This window comes from Etheostoma cragini, chromosome 7, assembly GCF_013103735.1.
Source record: "Etheostoma cragini isolate CJK2018 chromosome 7, CSU_Ecrag_1.0, whole genome shotgun sequence".
Taxonomy (NCBI): Eukaryota; Metazoa; Chordata; class Actinopteri; order Perciformes; family Percidae; genus Etheostoma; species Etheostoma cragini.
The window spans coordinates 22,005,614-22,027,668 of NC_048413.1; the positions used below are offsets into that span (position 1 = coordinate 22,005,614).

The window sequence follows — 22,055 nt, forward strand, 5'->3', positions numbered from 1 at the left end:
CCAAGCTGTTTTTCTTTTTTCCCTGCCAACATTTAATTTTCACAGTATTTGAATGCCATGTCAATGCCGGTCTATGACAAAAAGTGGTACCAATTGTACTTGGATGATCAGTATTAGATGGCGGCTCAGGTGTTTGGGAGTTGCAAAGTACAGATACCCTTTCCCAAACGTTTTATTTTACAAATGTGTGGGCTGTTATTGCCTTAGTCTCGCATTGCCAGGCATATCTCGGCGCCTAAACGCACAATACATTCTTGCGTAAAGTAATTTGTATTGCTTTTAAATAGTATTTTCTCCTTAACGTTCTAGTGATGTATAATGTTTGATCTAATTACATGCAATTATATGGGATATAATGTTCAGTGTTTTGTTGTCTGATTTGCTTTGAAATTATGCATCATTTATAGACTTACAGTTTGTTGCTTAAGCCTTTCTTTGGGACATTCTTTTGATGTTAGTCTTGATAAATTAATTAGCTGCGCAAAAGGAGTTACATCAGCAATATACTTTTATTTTAATGCCAAAATGGCTCATTTCCGCTTTCTGATAGTCCTTTAATCTCTGTGGTTGGCACAGTCGTTTGATACAAGTTAACCCGCCCCTCATACGTCACCGGGCCTGATTTTCGCGCGCAAGGTATTCAACAGTGCAATGTAACACAACCAAAGACTGTATATTAGTTTTAAATTTAATAATATACAGTCTATAAACACGTCATAAATTATTTTTTTATGGGATTGATATGGTAGACAAAAATGTGATAATAAATTAACATATTCGTCATATCTTTCATTTTAGAAAAAGATTAATTCTTAGAGGGAAATTCTATTGGGGATCTTTAATTCCTGATTTTAATTAGAAAAAAAGCTTGGTTGTTTCCTAGTAAATACTGCATTACAAATAAAGTGAAGGAGGTTCAATTAAAATTCTTCACAAAATATACCCCGTGGATGTTACTGTAGCCAAATATGCAGACATAAGTAATGATTGTTCCTTCTGTGGTGATATGGATGAACCACTATCACACCTATTTTTTGAATGTGAGAAAACCAAAACATTTCTCTCTGACTTAAATAGTCACCTTTTTGATCCACCTTACTCTCTTAGCGTAAAAGCTTTTATTTTTAATTATGATAATCCTGATAATACAAACTAAGTTTTTTTTTTTAAATGAATGAACAGAAATGGCAAAAGGGACAGCTTTCCTTCCAGGTATTTAAGTCAAAAATATATGTACTATGAACGGCTTCTGTGTCTCCTCTGTCTAGAAATCCTGATCAGTTTTCCTCTTTGTTTTGTATGTGATCTGTTTTTTATGTTAGTTTTGTTGTATATGTCTTGTTTTTGTATGGAAAACTGTATTGCCATACTATGAAAGTGTAAGATGTTTTTTGTATTTGTGTCTTTATCAAGTATCAATACAAACTAAAAACAATTAAATAAAAAAGGTATTCAACATTGCTAATCTGTATTGCTTTTAGTATAGCTTTATCCATTCTAAGTGTGTAATTCTTAATCCAATCTGCACAAACACACACTCACACACACAGGCAGCATGTGCAGGATGATCCCCTACCATAAAGATGATACAATTAATTAAACAGAATAACCTTAACCTTAATGAATTACCTCTGTGCAATATTATACACCACTCAGCAGCCTCTAAATCTACCAGTCAAGAACATATTCAAAATTGTGTTAAGTTATTTTAGTAATTAAGTAAAGAACTACAAAGTGATACAAGCAGAGACAAGTGTAAAACAACTAGTTGCGTTTTAAGCATCATACACACCTTCATGGTCACATATCCAAGCTGACACTGGTTACATATTGGAGATTCACACAGTTAACTGCTAATTATTTTTGGTCTTTGCTGGTCCGGTCTTCAGGGCATTCATTGGCAAAATCCAGACTTTCTCCCTTTTCTCCATTTTAATGAATAACGTATAAACTTTTGTATTTTTACGTCAAGACTGCACTAATTTTAATTACAATAGATTTTAGTTGGCTATTAGTGAGGCCAGTCTTCAGTCAATCTCGGGCACCAACATTTATTATTTGCCGCAAAAACAAAACGTTGTACACATCTTGTCTTATTGTTTAATTGTAAAACAATATTACAGTAAATCCTGTGACATTTGGTCACAATAGATTTGCAAAACGCAAAATTCACTGATAGGGAGTATGTAACATAAGGAGCAATCCACACTTGGGAAACAATTGCACAAAATAATCGAAATAACCACTCTTCAAAATCTAAATATATCCAGGGTAAAAGAAAGAAAGTGAATCCATGGTTGGAATTTACAAGGGCACCATAGGCTGTATGCTGTGTAGGTCAGGGCATCAGCACTACAAGACATTCGTCAGGTCACGGAGATATAGTCAGCGTGTTTTTTCTCTTGGAGTCCCGCCGTGGGAATGGCACAAAGCTGTTCACCTCTCTGAAGCATAACCCTGGGGGCAAAAGGGGGAAATTATTTATTTTCTGCATGGGGTGCATGTCCACAACTCCAACAATAGTTTAAACAGAAAGCCAATAAAAACCTAAAGAGGAAGTTTGTGTACAATATAATACAATTTGGCCTACATGGTTAAAACTTAAAAACAATAAAATCTCCACATTTCAAAAGCATGACAATTATACAGTTCCACTGTTTTCACACTGTTTCACCGCTTACTGTATGCACACATGAGTGTATTTGTACTTCTATTTATCTTTTTCATATAACTTAAAAATACATTTAAAAAGGCCTCTTTTCTGACAAATCTGTGAAATAACTGTGAATAAATGAGATCTTAACTGATAAGTATATACACGACTTAAATCTGCACATAGGTTGTACGGTGAAAGTTTCTTTAAATATGTTTTGTTATTGCTTTTCACTTACGCTTCCACTCATCCAAGGACAATGTGGCGTTGTCATAGCTGTCATCATATGGCGCAGGTTTAGGTAAGTCGTCTGGGTCCCTGAGGCTGTCAAAATATGGGTGCTCCAGAGCTAGTTCGGCTGTGGGTCTCTCGTCTCCATCCAGAACCAGCATCTTCTCCAGCAGGTCGATACCTGCAAACGGTCAGTGAAACAAAATAATGCAACGAGTTGATCGAAACTATCAAATTGTATATCAGTCAATGTTTTACTGACATATGCCATTTGGACATATGCCTATCAGATGTAACAATTTAAGTTGTTTCCAAAAGATGCAAAGAAGAGGGAATTCTATTACTGCCAGATAAATTACATTATACCACAGAGAAAAAATCTCCTGTACTAGACCTACCAAGTACTGTTTGTTTAGAACAGTACGCGCAACGTCTTTCATGAACAGGGTACAAAGAGAGCCATTACATCATTCAGAGACAGAAAGCAGCAAAAGGAACATGCTAAGCAAATGACAGATGATTACTGTTAAAAGTTACTGACGACAACAACAAGCAATTGATGCCCAACTGCTATGGTGGACCAGCTCTGTGGACACCTGTGCTAAATGTGTCTGAAGAGTAATATAAATGTAGAAATAAAAAACGTGTGGATCAGTCAAGCTTAGAAAAAAGGCTGTGGCTAAACTCACCCATTGCACTGGCTCTGGGGAACAATGTTGAGAAGTCTTTTCTGGGATAGCGAGGAAGGGCCTTCACATAGGTTTTGGCCTGTGTTGTTTAAAGATGAAAGAAAAAATAAAATTAAGCATGGAAAAGCAAACTTGACCAGATTATACTGTAAATTAAAGCAACAGCTCATACTTTCATATAGATTTAATCTCTGGTTATGGACTGGAATGATTCAAATTACAAGTATTCTAACTGTTCAAAAACTGTAACTGATGATATCACTATTGCCTTAATGATTAAAAATCACATAAACTACAAAATTGAACTGTTAGCTATGAGCTTACAAATCACCTGCTTCAGTTGGCAGACCAAACAGATGTTTTTGCAAAATGTAATGACTCTTTTATTTAATCATCTAACTCACTGAAGTTAAAAGATATTTACTAATTTCATTGTTTGCTTTGCACCTTGCAAAAATGATACGGATGAAATTAATAGGTAAGCACTATGTTTTGAGATTGGTGAACATTTTATTCAACTCGTTATGTGTGTTATAATAGTAGGATTATAATAGACATACTAATAGATATACTAACAATAATAATATTAATAATAATATTAATAATCATAATAATGACGGAATAGGTAAAGAGCTTAACTTTCAGATAGACTGATTGGTAGAGATAGGTTGTGGTATTTCTTGGGGTTCCCTGTGGATAAAACAAATATGTTTTATTTCCATGTCTTTAAAGTGGTCATATTATGCTTTTTGGCTTTTTCCCTTTCCTTTATTGTGTTATATATCTTTTTTGTGCATGTTATAGGTTTATAAAGTAAAAAAGCCCAAAGTCTACCCCAAACAGACTTACAATCTTCAACAGAAAACACTGTTCACAAACTGCTCCTAACGGCTCTATTGTAATCCAGCCTTTACTTCCGTGACAAACGTGCTTCACTTTGTAACCCATGTTACAATGCTCTTCTAGATGCTAGCATGGCACGCCCTCATGGCTTGTTATTCTTACCTACCTACTGCACATGTGAAACTCCCAACAAAGATGGAACAGAAGTGTGATGTCTCACTCTGTAGCTAAAACAGAGAGCTCAACACACAGGGTGAAAAGAGGAGCTGCAGCAATGTGCAGTACAACAAAAATATGGTGTTTTTTGAAATTTAAACCATGTAAACCTATTCTGGTACAACCTCTAAATACAATAATGAATATGAAAATGAGCATAATATGAGCACTTTAAATAACTTTATTTTCCATTACCCCCTTCAATGCTTTTGGTGATGTCCTGACTTCTCCTCTAGTACCATCCACAGGATATTTCTTTAACATTTTTACTCCCACTACTGGTAAAGCGTAAATAATGGCAACATCTCCAGTATGTTGTTTTTGTTGGATGTAGAGTACATTACAACCTATGTGTGCTGCTAGTGAGACTTATTCTTCAAAGCTTTTTTCATTTGATTCTTTTTATAACCATTAAATAAATGTATGTGGGTTTAGAGAGAGGTGGAAACACACCTAGTCCTCCTCCAGCAGAAAGGAAAAAAGTCAGAGGTAGTGTTAATTTTGTCACCTATTTTTAATTGTTCCCAAATGTCCTTTTTAGTTTTAGTTATATTTAGTCATTCACTTATCTTTTTTTTGCTGATCAAGTTTTAGTCGACTAAAAGTCTCATCATTTTAGTCTAGTTTTAGTCAAAAGAGAACTCAAGGTATCTAAGTCTAGTTTTGGTCAACTGTGAACTCCGGTATCTTAGTCAAGTTTTAGTCAAAACATTTTAGTCTTTTTTTTTTTTTTAATAAATTAATTCTGAGATTATTTCTGATAAACATTTCACTCAAATAGTGTTTCACACATCTCAAATATTGGTGAAATGTTATAATTACCTGACGAAATACACTTCTTGAATGATTTTTTTTTAATGCAACTTTGTTAAGCGCGTCTGGTTTTATATCAAGCCAATTTCCTCCTTCATGCAAATCTAATCTACAGCACGTTGTTTTGTTTAGGTAGGACAGTAATTTGGCCTACCTCTGGACTGTCCAGCTTCTGTATGAAGTCTGCTCCAGGTACTCCAGTCACTTTCATGATCTGAGTCAGCTGGTCCATGTCTGGTAATAAAGGGTTACAATTAAGGATTTTTTTAAAATTGTTGGTTCAATAAGCAAGCGTCCACTCAGAAGCAGTGAAAGGTAGGGTTTCCAAACTAAGCCACAAGTGACAGCTTAATTTGCTAGGAGACAATATGCATAAGTAATTAGAATCAAGTGCAAAAAATAACATAAAAAGTAAATATAAAACATGCAGAAAAAGTATTTACTGTAGTGCAGCATTAGCTGCACTGAATTCTGCCAGTAGAAACATATTTTTGCTGCATGTAATATACTGTGATTGTCATTTGTGTTCCATTCTACACCTGAATTATAGTGCCCATTATCAAATCACTCTTTAATCAAGTGGCTTTAATCACCTTAATATTAAAATGATTTTATGAAGTGATATTAAAACTTGATGTGTTATCATTTCAAAATCCTACAGTATATATACATGTCCTTATACTGATTATCTCATTATCTGGCATTACACAAGTCTCAAAAGTCCGATAAACCGACAAGGCTGATGAAAGGATACAGTCTCTCCCTTTGAAAAGGGTTTTTCCATTGATCATTTCTGCCATGATACAACCCACAGACCAGATGTCCACTAGAAAAAAGAAGAAGAAAAAAATTGAGTGAGAACCTAAGCAGAATGTACATCAATACGAGTTTTTTCACTTAAGCTCAGTGCAGTACAAATGAGGAAGGTGGCATTTATATGCCACAGCAGAGAGTTCCTCATCAAAATAGAGTGCAGAATCTATTGTGCTGTTCATATTGGAGAATACTTGGTGAGTAACCCAATTTTACAAAGGGTGCAAACTTGCCAGAGTTCCATCCCATTTGGTAGATGCTGTTTATAAAATGCAAAAACTAAATCTCCTAAAGAAACATAAATCCTGGGAAAGTCAGTTTCATTGCAGTGACAGCTTTATCATTGTCATTGAGTCTGAACACTATCAGGCTCCTGTCGGACCCATCTTCGTCAACTGCTAACAGATTAAAAGAAAAAAAATATTTACTGTCAAAATGATACCAATGCAACTTCAAATCCATTTCACACACCAACGACAGGATTAGAAAAACTGCTGACCCATAAAGTGCCAAACAAGCCTCTTCTTAAAAAAAGAAATCCCTGTAAATGGAGTTGTGATGGGTTCACACAACAAACAGCAAAAAGTTACAAGCCAACTCAAAACTGAGACGACAGGAAGGACGGATATAATTTTCTTGCCAGTCTGGGTGTAGTGCATCCAGTTCAGAATGACCTCAGGTGCCCGGTACCAACGTGTCACCACGTAGCCTGTCATCTCAGCATCAGTACTGCGAGCCAACCCAAAGTCCAGGATCTGCATTGGAAGGCAAGAAACTGATCAGTCTGGAACATAAACACTGCACAGGACAACCTTCTCTAAAGTTAATTTATTGTTTGATAATGTGTTACATGCTTGCCAAATGTGTGGACACTTAATGAACATACAGACTGACATTGTCCATAATGTTTCCAATGTTGAAAGATATTTTCAGAAATCAATAACATTATCTTAACACACAAAATGTGTGTGTTAAGATTTAAGTAATAATCAAATCTGTCCAGTAACAGAATCAACTGTTAGTACATCCATATCCTATTACCCATATATTGCTAACTTAATAGTATATCTTGTATTCATTAATTATCTTTTTTGCTAAATCCTAATATTTAGCTTCCGCACCAACCCTATCACTTCAACTTTGTCATGTTTTCATGTGTGATCATTTAGTACAAACCTTCAGTTCACAGTCTTGGTTTACAGCCAAGTTTCCAGGCTTAAGATCCTGTAAAAGAAAAGGAGCTGAGTGATGGTAACTTATTGCAAATAGTGATTAACAGCAAATTATGGTGTTTGTACCACCTTAGAATTGATGGAGAGGAAGGTCTGCATCAAACACCATACTGCAGTGTTTCTAGCTCCACCTTTTAATATTGAACTAGTGTGCTGGATACCTCAACAGAGAGGTAACAAAAAAACAGGACAGAATTGAAAAGTTCTATTGGTACCAGCCACAACTTTTGACAATGGAAAATGCAAAAATAACCGTTATAATGTGTAACAAATTGAGCTAAACCAGACTGCTAGGTGGAAACGCAGCCTTAAGGATGATTTATGGTTCTGCCGAGGCTCCACGGAAAGCTCTCGCCATAGCCCACAAACATGGCCTTAAGTTTCTCTCTCTCACTTCACTGTTATCTCTGTCTCGTAGCAGAACATTACAGTGAAAATGTGTTTTACAGAACTGAATAAATGGATCACAGAATTCAAAGTTATACACCGCACCAGACATTGGTTTATTAAGAGCCCTAAAAATGTGATTGAAACAGGTTCAGTGGATTATTGAGATATATCTAAGTCACTACATATATGAAAAATATTACATTATTGTTAGCATGTGTGCAATTATGAATACTGTGTGATGATGCATGTGTGTATGTTTTTGTGTGTGTGTGTGTGTGTGTGTGTGTGATTATTTGGCCTGCGGCATTAGTCTTCTACAAATATAAGCTACTGTCTGAGACCTGCAGTAATGATTGTGTGAACCCGGCTCGTTGGCTGGTATTTGAAATATGTTTGGTGGGCTTACCAATTTCATGGTGCTTTTTGTATCGGCAAGTTTAGTGCAAGAAAAACATAAATCTCTCTCTCCCTCTTGTTCGCTCGCTTAGTGGGAGCGTACGTAGCCACGGCGTAGATTTAACGCAGAAGCATAAATCACGCTTTAGTGCTTGTAGTTCCTGTGGCCTAACATGGCTAAACTGTATGCCTCTATGCCTGAATACTGTGGCGATTTTTAACAGGTATTCAATGGTCTGACTCAACTATGAGCTGCCCATAATACTCTCTGCAGCATTTCTGCCGAGTCCCTCATACAATACTGTGACATAATGTGTGATAAGTGTGGCACTGTTAGTGAGTGTTAGTAACACCTTAAACTGTGTTAGGAATTACAAGAGTAAAAGCAGGGTAACACTGACTGAATCAGAGTGTGCATGATCATATTTTCTTCAGTGTAAACACACAGCTGATCTTAAACACATGTTCAGAGCTCAAACACCAAAAACTATCGCTTAGTCAATAATTAGCAAAATTAATAATTATGTTTTGATCAAAACGTGAAAAAAGGCTACATTGTACTGTAAATGGTAAAGACACATTTTTACAACAGTGCATAACCATTAGTGTGTTTGAAAATGTACTACTTCCATGGAAGGGAACCAAGAAAATTGTAGATTTAACAAGTGATCTTCCTGCAAACATTAATACCATTTGTCTTTGTACTTTTGTGTCTTTGGGTGTCAAAGAGATAAGAAGCCATTCATATCAGCCTAATATGTTAGTGCTTTATTGATTTAACCCTACTTTCCCAACTTCACACACACATCCACCTGGCACTGGTGTTAATGGGTGTGGCCTAACATCTCTCGACATGCAGTCAGACATCAGCGAGTCAACTCATCCTACCTGCTAGGGCAGGGTTTAATCTGAGTCAATAACAATGACTAACAAAATCAACATTCCCATTTATTTCTGCAGTACAGGAAGCGCATGTGTGTTATCTGATCCAGTGAAGCACAAACCACTGCACACACTACAAGCAATTCATAATAGCCTGTAAAGAAACATTTATCATCGGTCAAACTTTTCCCAGAATAAATATTTTTTTACCTAAGCTCGAATGTCAACTTTCTACAGAGACATCTGACTTGTACTTACCCTGTGGATGATTCCAGCCTTGTGAATGTACTGCAGAAAGGGAGAGACAGAGCAGGTAGCAGACATTTATATTGCAGTTACATCCAAAATATATGTATGGTATACGTTAACATAATGGTTTTATTAGTATGCCTGTTTTCACTTTGGACAATTCTCTATTACAGTTTACTAAAGTATAGTATTTATTATATTGCATTAATCTGCCTTTACTTTTTCAAATAACTAGGATATAGAGAGTACCTCTCTCCTATTCTATAATTGTGTATAATTGTGTTGTATTAACTCATGTAAGGCACAAAAGGTTGACACTCCACTGCACCCTTCATTATATAGTACTATTTTACTATTTATTCTCTTTAGGTTATATTTATTTATTGTTTGTTTATGTCTGTGTCTTGTACCTTCCCCCCATCCCTTACTGCTGCAAAAGTAAGATTTTTAATCTTGAATATAAAAATGCAAGAATGTAATTGAAGTGCAGACAATTCTCTGAATTTATTGTAGCATATATAATAAAATACAGTACAATTCTGGCATGAATGTGTTAAATGATAACCTAGGAACGTATTCAGTGAGGTTTTTATAAATTATAATTATGTTTCACTAATGTCCTCATTATGCTTCATGCTAAAGTTGTGTAAAATTGTACATTTCTGAAAGGTCAGCTTTTCACGGCTCACCCTGAGTCCACAGAGCATCTGGTAGACGAGAAACTGGACTTTGTCTTCTGTAAGATGACCTCGCACCTTTGACAGGTCAGTAAACATGTAAGGCATCACCAGGTAGCTGAGAAAAAGGGAGGGAGAGAGGTGGAGTGATTATTGGGATTTTAAGCTACACCTTGTTAATGCTGTAATCCATGACTTTTTCAACTTTGATTAAGGAGCTTAGAATGCTGGTGTATGTTTATATAACAATCACATATCATTAAACCTTCAATATACTCTTCCTCTTAGCAGTATCCTCCTAATTTTCTCCTGCAAAAGTCTAAATTAGGGCCATTTATTATCATGACACCTACAGTATGTGGCAACAGTTCAGGCCTTATCGCCTCACATTAGTGGCCGACCTCACTACTATTCTTACGGCAGATTTAGGTGTCCACATACATTTAGCCATATAGTGGCCTTTGCTTCCTATTAATAAAAAGAGGTGTTGGCTGTCTCTGCCTGAGTGCTTACTAATATGCCAAAAAATACTCACAAGTCCTGGATTTCTTCAAGGCTTGAGGCAGGTGAAAACACATCAAGAAGTCCTATCACCTGATTGGAATGAAAGGGCGACATGACAAATACAGAGACATGGGAGCAGACTTGAGGAGCTTATGTATTAACAGGATTATCATATCTAAAATGCAAAATGATTTTGCTATTTAAAGGTTCAAAAACAAATGTCACATCTACAGCCTGTTAAAGGAAGAAGAAGTAGAAGGAGACATGTTCAATTTGATCAATTTACGTTTTCATGCTTCATGTGTTTGAGCAGTCGGAGCTCTCGGTAGGCCCTCTTGGCAAAGATCTCGGACTGGAAGGGCCTGTGGAGCTTCTTGATGGCCACTTTCTCTTTAGTCTTCTCATTTATTGCTGAGCTGTGATGAATAATAGAAAACAAGTCATTAGCTTTGCACTCCCAGTATGCCCGTGCCTCCTAGTATCACTATGATTTCCCTCTTTTGAAGTCAGAGCAGTGAGAAAATGACAGGATGGTCTATTTTGGGGTTTCACTCAAAAAAATCCTTCCAACAGCAAAGACGTTCTCAGATGGAGGAACTGTAAGTGGGACTCATTCTCTAACTGAGTGTGGGGGGGAAGGGGGGGCTGTGGTTGGTAGTATAAATATGTAAATGTTTGGCAACTCGTGATGTGCATGTCTGCAGTGATCTGCAGGGCACCAAATCGTAGGAGGACAGGCTTGTTCGGCTATTTGGAGCCACATCCACCAACACACATTACACACACCACTTGTGTACAGTGTTGTTGACAATGGTGATGCACTAATGCAGGATATTAACTTCAATTCTACATGCAGCAGCTGATCCATGCAAGATACGCATCCACAATAAAGACAGTACATCTAACACATACAGTAGTTATGAAACTGTTGGTTATGCCTCTGTTTATTATTTCTTTCTTTTCCCATGTTTGCAAATTCCTACAAGACGATTAATGAGTGATGTGCAATTTGGAAGAATTACAGATAATGGTGGGGACTTGATCCGAGTTCATCAGATGGAGCTTCTTTTAAAGTTTAGGCATTATTAGCTTAACAGACCATCACTACCACACTATAATGCTTAAAACCCTACTAACCACATTTTGCAGGCCAACATATGCGGCTTTGACAACAGACACACCAAAGTCAGTGTAAACACCCTCAAAGGGATAAATGACAAAGCTGAGACTGAGTGTGCCTGAACACCAAAACAAGTTTTCTTAATACATGTTGAAAGTGAATGTTCAGTGGATGTCATTCAGCACCTGTGCAATGGAATTAGCAAATTATCCTATTTGTGGCGCTACATGATAATAAAATACATTTAGTATTCACTATAATTACATATCTGGATGCGTAGAGAAGGATTCAAAACAACGAATCAGACGATACTGCAGGTAAATTACATTTTTAGAAAATGTGGCAATTTAAAATAAAGGAATAAATAAATTTTACAGTTTGGTTGTGGGCTAGTCAACAATGTTCTGCTGGTGGAACTTCCAATTCCGAATAACTAAATAATAAATAAATAAAAATAAAAATCCTGGCTACGACCCTAAGTGTGTTGTTATAGATCCAATAAAGTTTGCTTGTATGACAGTTGACAGGAGCCTTGTAAGTTTGACATTTGTACTAACTTTTACATACTTTGTCTCACCTGACTTGTTGAATAAAAAAATTGTATTAGTGTGACTGTAATACAGACCACATTTAGAATTGTATGGCTGTGAGGTAAAAGGCTTTTTCGATTTTTGACCTTTAACGATGATCACTGATACATTATAGTATATCATATCAAAAATGTAATTGATTAAACCAAATAGCAGCCTTAGTTGACCCTAACACTGATTTAATGTATCTACTCAGCATGATAAACAATATGATTCCTGTAAATCTATAATGTCAAGTGATGTGGGGTGTGTCCAATGTATTTATTCTAGGTTTCTTAAACAAATCAAATGATTATCAAACTAAAACTGTCTTCCCATGGCTTGACGTTTGACCCCCTACGTGTATCCCTAAAATCTCATTTAATGTGCAATGTGTAACACGCTGTTTCCGTATTATGCAATGTGCCCATTATCTTGTTATGCGGCTTCCACAAATGTGTACCTTGTATGTACCTGCACGAAGAAATGAACGTGGAAAGTGGCGATGTTTAATACTGACATACTAAACAGTTACATCTCCTCTATTGCTGTGAAGACAAATATATATTTGAGTTTAAAACGTACGTGTTGTGCAATATCTAATCTTCGCCCGATCACATGCTGGTCGGATGCGCTATAAGGTGTCATATGTTACAACTTGATAACATTAATGGCTGTGCCAGTGTTGACAGTGTAACGTAGCTACACTACGGTACACTAACGTTACAGGATATAACCATAACCCAGGCCCAACAGGGGCTGCATGCAGCAGTGCAGCTAACGGTAATGAATGTTGGGCTCCGACTAAACAGTATTCATAGACAACTACGACACACACATCATACAGCGTAAACACACTTCATACAGCGTGTGGTAACGTTAAACAACCCTTACCACACAGTACCATACGCCCCGGTCCCTATCTGTTTGAGCCGTGCGTATTTCTCCGGGACTTCCCACACCGTGCTGTTAATTTCCTCCCGGGAGAAATGTGCTCGAGCCTCCATGATGAAGAGGAGAAGGCGAAGCTAGGAAAAAAAAGTTCCTCCTGTAAACCTGTCACTTGTTCAGAAGGTAAACCAAATGTTGCTTAAAAACGAGACCACATAACCTGCAGCTTACTTCCGTTAAAGGTTTTCAAAATTAATGTTCGTTAGACAGCGTGGGGGGAGACACTAAGCTAAGATGTTGCTAAAAAGAGCGCAAAAAAAACCTAATGGCTTAATTTATCTCAAATGATAATTCTAAAAATTCTGGAAATATGACATTTAGTCTGTGCTATTGTTTGACTTTCTTGTTTTGTAAGATTCTCATTTGAGTTTTCATTTGAATTCAGAATGCGGAAACAAAACTTTATTTTGAAGGCAGAATCACTCCATTTCCTGTCTAAACATGACTGTCTCCCGTTGGTTTTACTCGGCACCACAGCCTATGTCTCAGTAAACTACAGTCGCAGCATTAGACAAGTAATCTGGACGACTACTTGACATGTAGCATCATGTAGAGTAGCCTAGTCTTCCTTTTGCAGAAAAAACTCATTTAACTCAGTTTTATCCCTCGTGAGGAAAACAACCCGATAATACGTGAAAAAATCAGACAGCTGCTTGCTGAAACATGTCAATAGGACTCGATTTGCTCCCACCCACACAATGTTACTTGTCATGAATAATTAGGCTACTGTAGGCTTCATTGCCAAAAGTTTATGAATCATTGCTGCTTACTGCAGGACATCGCACTTACAGACATGGACAAAAACATGTGAACTGAGCTATAAGATTTCGAATTCGTTCACAAATACTGTAGGTTTAATCATAAATAATCTTTAAAAACCCTTTTTCAATCATCACCCCGTTTTAGGTTTATGATATAAACCGACAATGTATGTGTTATTCCTGCACTATATTATAGCCATAATTTTTATGTTGGCTACATATTTTTGTTAGATCTGATGTAGACAATGTAGGCCTTTGTTCATTTGGAAGCACAGGGTTATGTGAGTAAGGTGAATTTGTATTTTCTGTATGTCTTATGTTAGTCTCATGTCGGTCCATGTTACCAGTGAAGGTATAAGCCTATTAATAATCATTGTATTTGATAACTATTAGATAGAATTATTTTTGTCAAAAAATAAATTAGTAAAATAAACCTAAAATCTGAACTATTGAGTTGTTTTTTTATCTTTTATTTTATGGGACTTGAGTCAACACAGCTCTAATGTTTTGGGGGCAGCATTCAAAAAATAAAAAGAGATGAGGTGACTGTTTTTAAGCAACAAGTAAGATTTGAACTGCAGGCTGGCACCAAATTACCATAATATATCTGTGGGGGTTTAAAGGATTATAGATCAATACCAGTAGTTCAGCCATAATTTAGCCAGCTGTTGAATTTTCTAGCTTTCAAACCCCACTTTCCGCCATGTAGCCTACTGTGTTTTAGAGAGAAAAAAATCCCACCTAATGAAGTTTCAGTCGCTAATTTCCCGAGCTAAACAAATCTCTGTTTAGTCAAGTTATTAACAAAGTAGACTACATCTCAACTTATGATATCATACAACATAAAACATGTAAAATAAGCTAACATAAATTTGTGGACGATAGTAATTGCAAAGGAAAAATCTGAATGTGAACACAAATGTAGTAAATGTATTATAAATAATGAGAAATTATGCATATACGTATATATGGTTCAAATATAGTAGTGTTTTTGTTTACAGTGCGATTTGTAATACTTGTTTAATTACTATAATTTACTTGGTAAAAATACATACTATACAGTGTTATTATATAGTATACACATTGATGTCAAGGTATTACTAATCATGGTATTAAATTTGTCCACATCACCCACTCCTATTTTTGAGCGGTAACTATTAGTTACGGCCATCCTGGGACTTCCGTCTCTGCTGTCAGTGTCTCTTTCCAGACATTTTGTAACTCGGCACATTTTACATTATCTTAAACATATAGATAAGGATTAGTGTCATGTGCAGGTTATCTGCTCTGTATGCGGGGTGTTACCAGTTTATTTAACCCTCCTAAAAACAGCACTCTCTTCTGTAGCTTTCCATGGTGCCACCCTGCATGGGCCTCCCAGATCACAAACGCATTATTGTATGCCAAAACATCCAGTATGTTGTAAAACACTAGAAGTGGCCATTGTGAGGTTTTCTTGGGCAGCTGTATAGCAGAATAGCAGCTTGAATAAATCGTCCACACCTCTCGTTGTGCCATTGTGATCTAGTATGATATCTGGGTCACAGTGCTCTAGAGGAAAAGTCAGGGGATCAACAAAGTCATTATAGTTTGCCCCCTGTGGACCGTGGATGTCTGTACGAAATGTCATAGTAATCTGTCCAGCTTTTGTTAAGATTTGTCAGTCTAAACCAAAGTGGTGGACTGACAGAAAGGGCTCACAGCAACGCTGGTAGCTGATGAACCATTACACCATGCATCTATCCATCCATGCTCTACACCTTCAGTTCTATGCAGGGGCACAGGAACTGGAGCACATGATGGCACACACTTCCTTCACCATTAGGTGCAAATTAGTCTTGCATAGCAAGACCTATCTAGGTGCAAGTAAAAAGTGACAAGACAAATACATACACACAGACATATCTTTGGATTATAGAATAAAGAGGAAATTCAAGAGCAAAAAAAGCAGACCCAAGGTCCAGACCCAAGGCCTTTTTGCTATAACCACTGTGTCACAGTACAGTACAGCTACAGTAATTTTAATTCAATAAACCTCAGGTGCATTCATGAAACACATTAAAGCCCAATGTCATGATATAACCTCCATAAATGTGGTTTATGGTGGGCACCCTCCTGTTAAGTAACATTTAAAAGAATAATCCACTAATGGCTGGAGCCAATGATCTTCAAAAGACAATTTAGCATTAATGTATAAAGTAACAATCTTGCTGTACAATGAACCAAATAAGCTAAACGTTTCCTTCACCTTGTTATTTATCTTGACCAAAGGCTCAAAACTTTAAAGCATATTCTGGCAGCCACACTGTCCCTCTGTCCTCCTCTAGAGGATATATGCATATGATTAACTGAATCCACTCTACCATTGAAGCACACTATGGGTACATCTGCATACTCCTTGTTCCATGTAATTAATTTACATGCTACCTGCAGGCTGATCCAAAATTAAGAAATCCAATTTGACAGAAATCTGCAGTCTGTCTGTTATTGTCAATATTGATCATAAATCCAATTGCTCTTTGCTATTTATTTGCATTTTGTCAATATTTTTGGGTCAGTTCCAAAAATAGTTTTCATCAACTGTTTGAGGGCCTCTGTCCCTCTGTATGGGTTAATGTCAGTGAAATTCCACACTTTATAGATATGTTTTGAGTCATTGAGATGCCAAACAATTGTGATTAACTGGTAGGGAGTGAATTACATCAGCTTCTAGCAGAAAAGTTGTGGCAGATGTGGCAGTTGCAAGTTGGCTATAGTAGAGGGAATTTGCCAGCATGTTGTGATATAACAGTTTAGAGGGAGAAATGTCCTTTCCTAGAAACATTCAGAATACAATTCAAGGATATTCATGCCATGTCTAAGAGTCAAATAAAAGGAAAATGAATTCACTAAAATAATGATATACTAATGCATATTTAATATCACCTACAAAGTGATTGAAAATTGAAAGTTTACAATACAAAGGCAGCAAAAAGCATAGATAGAGAGAGATAGTTATATCATTCTATGTGGCTTCATGTTAGGCTTAAACAATGAAATTATCACATTTTGAAGAAAACAGCATCACATATTCTATAAGCCTGCTAAGCCTGTCATATGCTTTGACCTATAAGCCTGTTTTGAAATGGTACTTTTACAAAATGTACCAGATTGATGGCATCAGCTGCTCCTGATCCTACTAAACAAATCTCTAAGTCCTACACAAGCTCATTTTGAAAATACGTCACACCCAGGTTGCATCTGTAAAGGTTGCAGCTTAATATTTTCTGAAAAAGAGCTAAATAGACCACAAGATGGAGGTAAAGTCTAGCACAGGGCCACAGGATGAACAAAATGTTGCATTCAGGCCATTTTATCACATCAGTGACCAGTGCAGCTTTGTCTAGGCATAGCTGTGTTTACTGTTTTAAATCTGTTCATGTGTTAACTGCTTAGAAATTAAATAAATGTGTTTGGGCCTTTCATTTATAAAGCCTGAGTCATGTAGCAGTAATCCACAAATCCATGTTTTTTCTTGAATTTTATTTAGATGAGTTTATTTAGGAGTTGCTCCTCTTTTAGCATCTGTGGTAGTCTGCTAACGCTAACTACCAAGTGCTTTTGTTTATTCATGATGATGTTGGAATGTAAAATGCATCACTTCCTACGTGCAGGAGGCTTATTCCCAGGAAAGATCTTCCAGACACTGACAATAAAGAACAGCGAAAGTAAAAGCTTTCATAGGTTGAATCATTAGTCTACTTTCATTATTGTCAACAGAAACAAAAAGACTGAATGAGATAGTAGTAGATGACACATTTATTTATGTGAACATGTCAAAGATTATTATTTTAAAAGTAAAAGCCTCTGAGCACTACATCGCATCAACTTCCTTCACAACGTGGGATGGTAGATAATAAAGTACCATGGCATGTCCTCTATTCTTGCTTGTGATGCAGATATTATGGTGGCGTATGTGTCACTCAAGACACATACACACGTAACTATACATCACTGCAAACAGAGAAATGCACACACACCAACAGTCATACAATCGTGCAGACACACAAGTTCAGAGTCGTTCCTCCGTCATTTGTGCTTCAAACTATCTGCCAAAATCCTCTCAAGCTAAAGCGGACTTGACATTTTCCAACACTGAATCAGCAGGGAAAGTAGGCTAGCATGTAGATGGTACAGAGAGACATAGTAAGGGAGAGAGAGGGGGGGAAGAAGCTTGTTTCACAAAAGGCCACTGGTGGAGGAAGACAGCTATTTGCCCCCCGTGCCACTGGAGCACACGGTGGCATTAACCTAATGAGTCTTTACATAGTAATTAAAGGTTCCCCACTGAATGATACTCTGTCGTTCTGTACTGAATGAGAATTAATTATTGGTATCAATCATTGACGTTATCTGTGGGTGTTACTTGGTTAAGAAGGTAGACGGGCAGACAGTGGCATTTAGCTGTGATTAATGAAGTGACCTTCCCTACAGCCTTGGCTGAGATCTAGAAAAATCTATTCCATTTCCAAGTGACCTCCGGAGGGGTTGTGGCTGGTTAGAACACCCATACACTCTGCATCCAAATGCAACAAAACACACACACACAACCATGCACACACATGCACACAGGACCCTCACCATAAGGACTGCAGTGATGCTGATGCAAGTCATCAGAAATGAATGTCCAAGGAAGTCACATCAGATGAACCACACTGTCCTCTGGTCAATCATTGCTCTCATATTCAGCAGATTCTGACATATGACTGAAGATTGTTGTCATCGTAGCTAAGTTTAGTGCACTGATATTATTCCTCAAAGCTTTAGCACACCAACCACTGGCATGCAAATGTGATGGTGGCAGAAGTGGTGATAATAATGATATTAGTGGGTGCCCAAAGACTTTAACTAAGAAATTTCCATATGTGAAATTTCCATATTTTGTCCCATGGGCCTAAGTTGGTAGAGCATGGCATTAACATTTTTATATTGGTACCATTCCCACTAGGACAGGACAAGCCAAGCATGTGGGCTTTATTCATTCCTCACACTGGAGAACAGTAGGTAAGAAGCAGGCTTTGCACATATATGCATACATGTTAATACACACTGTAAATAAAGACACATGGAATATTTTAGAATGTAGTACATGTATGTTTAAATTATGGACAATAATTAGCAATTTAATTTTAGTCTATTTTACTACATTAAAATGTTTTACATGCAGAATGCTCTGTTCTGGCACACAATAGGGAAATTTAGGAGATAATGAGGTATGGGTTATTGGCTTTTAATGCCAATGTGCATTTATTTGGCAAAAACTCCTTTGATCTTACTTTATAGTTTTCTGCCATTTGCAGACAATTGCTGGATGTTTTATGCTTTTATTTAATGCTACTATGTGCTTTTTGAACTGTACAAAGATACAAAGATGATAGTTTAAGAGAAGCTGCGATAGGAGTAGATGGGATAAGTATGTATTTAGTGACCCTCATGAACATCAGTAGAACTATAGCTGATGTCAGTCAAACATTAATAAAAATAGAGTAAAATCAACACAATTGCCAATCCAATTCACATAAATCTGATTATTGCTTTGCCGTAATCAATGTTCTTACTTTTGACTTACATTGCAGTATTCTTTATTTACAGAAGACATTTTGACATGTCACCGTTGTAAATACAATTAACAATGGCTGAATTCCATTAGCTGCTTCAGTTTGAGTGTCCTGGTGCATTGAAGCTCACTGTATGACTTCACAAACTAAGCCATTGTTAATGTTTTTTCCAACACCTGTGGTTTTTCTACTACAAGTCAAAATGCCACTAATACCCAAAAATAATACAGCCCGGGGACATCCAAACATGTTCCAATATGTTTCTGACTTATCCATTTAACTCAAACGTCCCTAAAATTCATTTGGCCATTTGGAAGCAGTGAAGCAAACTTTATTAACACCTGACACACTGAAACATCTGGGAAACCAAAACAATGAGCAACAAGAGGCTTAAAAGTTTCATAAAGCTGAGAGGGACTGCAGAGTTTTAATTCTCTGTGAGTACATCACTACAAGTGAGCTATTTTACATCACACATTGTCATATGATCCACAATGACCTGCAGAACGCGTGATTGAATGGTGCTATTCAGTTTGGACATGGCAATGCAGACAGCTGTCATGGAGTATCAACCTTCATCAATGATTAGGACTTGGACCATTTTACAATCCCAAATGTGTCCATTCCATTTACACGACCACCTGGCTCTCCTTCTGTCTGACCCAGCATCAGGTCAGCCCGGATCGTCTCCTAATGAGGATGAAGAGGAAAATACATAAGTTAAAATAACTCTACAAGCATTGCAGATGTTACATTTTTTGTCACAGATGAACATTTGGTAACAGATGGGTAATACACACACATACACACAAACAATGCCAACAATATCTAACACACTAGCGCTCATCTAAACAGCAATAACCATCTTGTATGAGGCTGGTGGGCTGCCCAGACGATGACAGCTCCTCATACAGTACAGCAAGTCCCTGCGGTGCCACTATACCAAGCTTCAGATGCATGCAATTCATTGTGTCATTGTGCCGGCTGGCTGCCACTGTAGCAAAGCAGGCCAATTTTAATAGTAGATATGACATGTAATTGCTGCATTTCTGGAATGTACAGCAATAATAGTCTATAGAAGGCTGTTACTAGGGTGACCCTCAGCATAATGACCCAACTCAGGCTTTAAAAAGCATTCGGGACATTGACTTTTTATTCATGAGTGTAAAACTGAGGGAAAAGGAGTAATAATGAGTATTAGCCAGAATAGTGTATTAATTTGTAGGAGTGATGTCCCAAATATTGTCAGAAGTTACAGAGCTATGTAAGCGAGAGGCTTTAATAAGACAGGCGTTCATGTCTGCAATATGTGTCCCTGACTACATATCGAATGTGTTTTAAATAGGGATTTTATTTCAGTGACAGTGAAACAATGTGGTGTTATTACTCTACGGAGAGAAGTGCAGCTAGTGCTGATTAATAACATTTTAATATCAACCTTTAATTGCCCTTGTACCCAATGATGTGAAGGTAAAATGGAGAATTTTAGAATAAGACTATAGCTCCCATCAGGAAAACAGCTAAGAATTTTGGACAAACTGTAATCTCGATGTAATCTGCTGGGTTTGACCGCTTTCCAGGGAGCCATAATGAAAGAAAAGCTGATTGCAGTTTCAGCGGTAAGTCAATGACAGAAAATCTCTAGTGTTGTAAAGTTATAGAAAACACAACACAATGCTCTGAATGTACCAAAAGGCCAAATGTACATATGAAGGGTATAATTACAGTTTATTACAACTTTGGTCTTTTGGTCATCATCTCTTTCAGTTATGATGACATTGTACTTACCAAATGCAAAGTAGCGATAATGTACAATAACACAAGCATTCAGATAATCAGACAAGACAACAACAATCCAAACCACTGTATGTGGAGGTAAAACTGAAAGTTAAACGAGAGGTTAATCCTTTTGCAGCCCGCTGTTCTCCAAAAAATGTGGCTAAACTGGAGATTTATTTAAAACCTGTCTGCTATGTTCCCAAATGTCAGCAATTAACTTGTTTGTGGTCAAACGTACTATAACCAATGGCCAAAACAACCACGTAGGAAATAAACCAATATCATCCTATATTTATGTCATTAATATGTTAAAATAATGAGGTTACCTTTCCTGTCCAACACATGCTAGTTACAAGTAGGATTTCCTGTTGCTTATTTTGTGATTTAGTATTTTTTTTTTTATGATGACGTTTCCAAGTCACATTGCTTTACAAGAGATACCATCATTGACAGAATAGAACAGTATCTGCCATGTTATGTGGTGTTGCTGTCAACAGTCTTGTCCTTGTTTGCTGTGCTATTGTTTCCACAGACTTAGTTTTCAACTGACAGACAAAATACCAGACAGCAAGACAGCAGGGCTGGAACAGCACAGTGCCTCAGTCATTATCATCTATAGCAAATAATTTTTAATATACAGAAAGTACAAGTAAAGTAAATTGACTTGCTGCTACATGCAGTATCTTCTGG

General features: G+C 36.9%; 1 protein-coding gene across 1 annotated transcript; it reads right to left on the reverse strand.

Annotated features, from left to right (window-relative positions):
* Positions 1-1,693: 1,693 nt before the first annotated feature.
* mapk13 (mitogen-activated protein kinase 13) lies at positions 1,694-13,432 on the reverse strand. Its single transcript, XM_034877425.1, has 12 exons — positions 13,172-13,432; positions 10,875-11,004; positions 10,620-10,678; positions 10,097-10,202; positions 9,417-9,446; positions 7,435-7,482; positions 6,899-7,013; positions 6,200-6,271; positions 5,600-5,679; positions 3,574-3,652; positions 2,892-3,065; positions 1,694-2,457 (listed from the first exon to the last, which is right to left on the reverse strand). The coding sequence occupies exons 1-12, from the start codon at positions 13,282-13,284 to the stop codon at positions 2,372-2,374; spliced, it is 1,092 nt and encodes a 363-aa protein (XP_034733316.1). The 5' UTR covers positions 13,285-13,432; the 3' UTR covers positions 1,694-2,371.
* Positions 13,433-22,055: the final 8,623 nt, after the last annotated feature.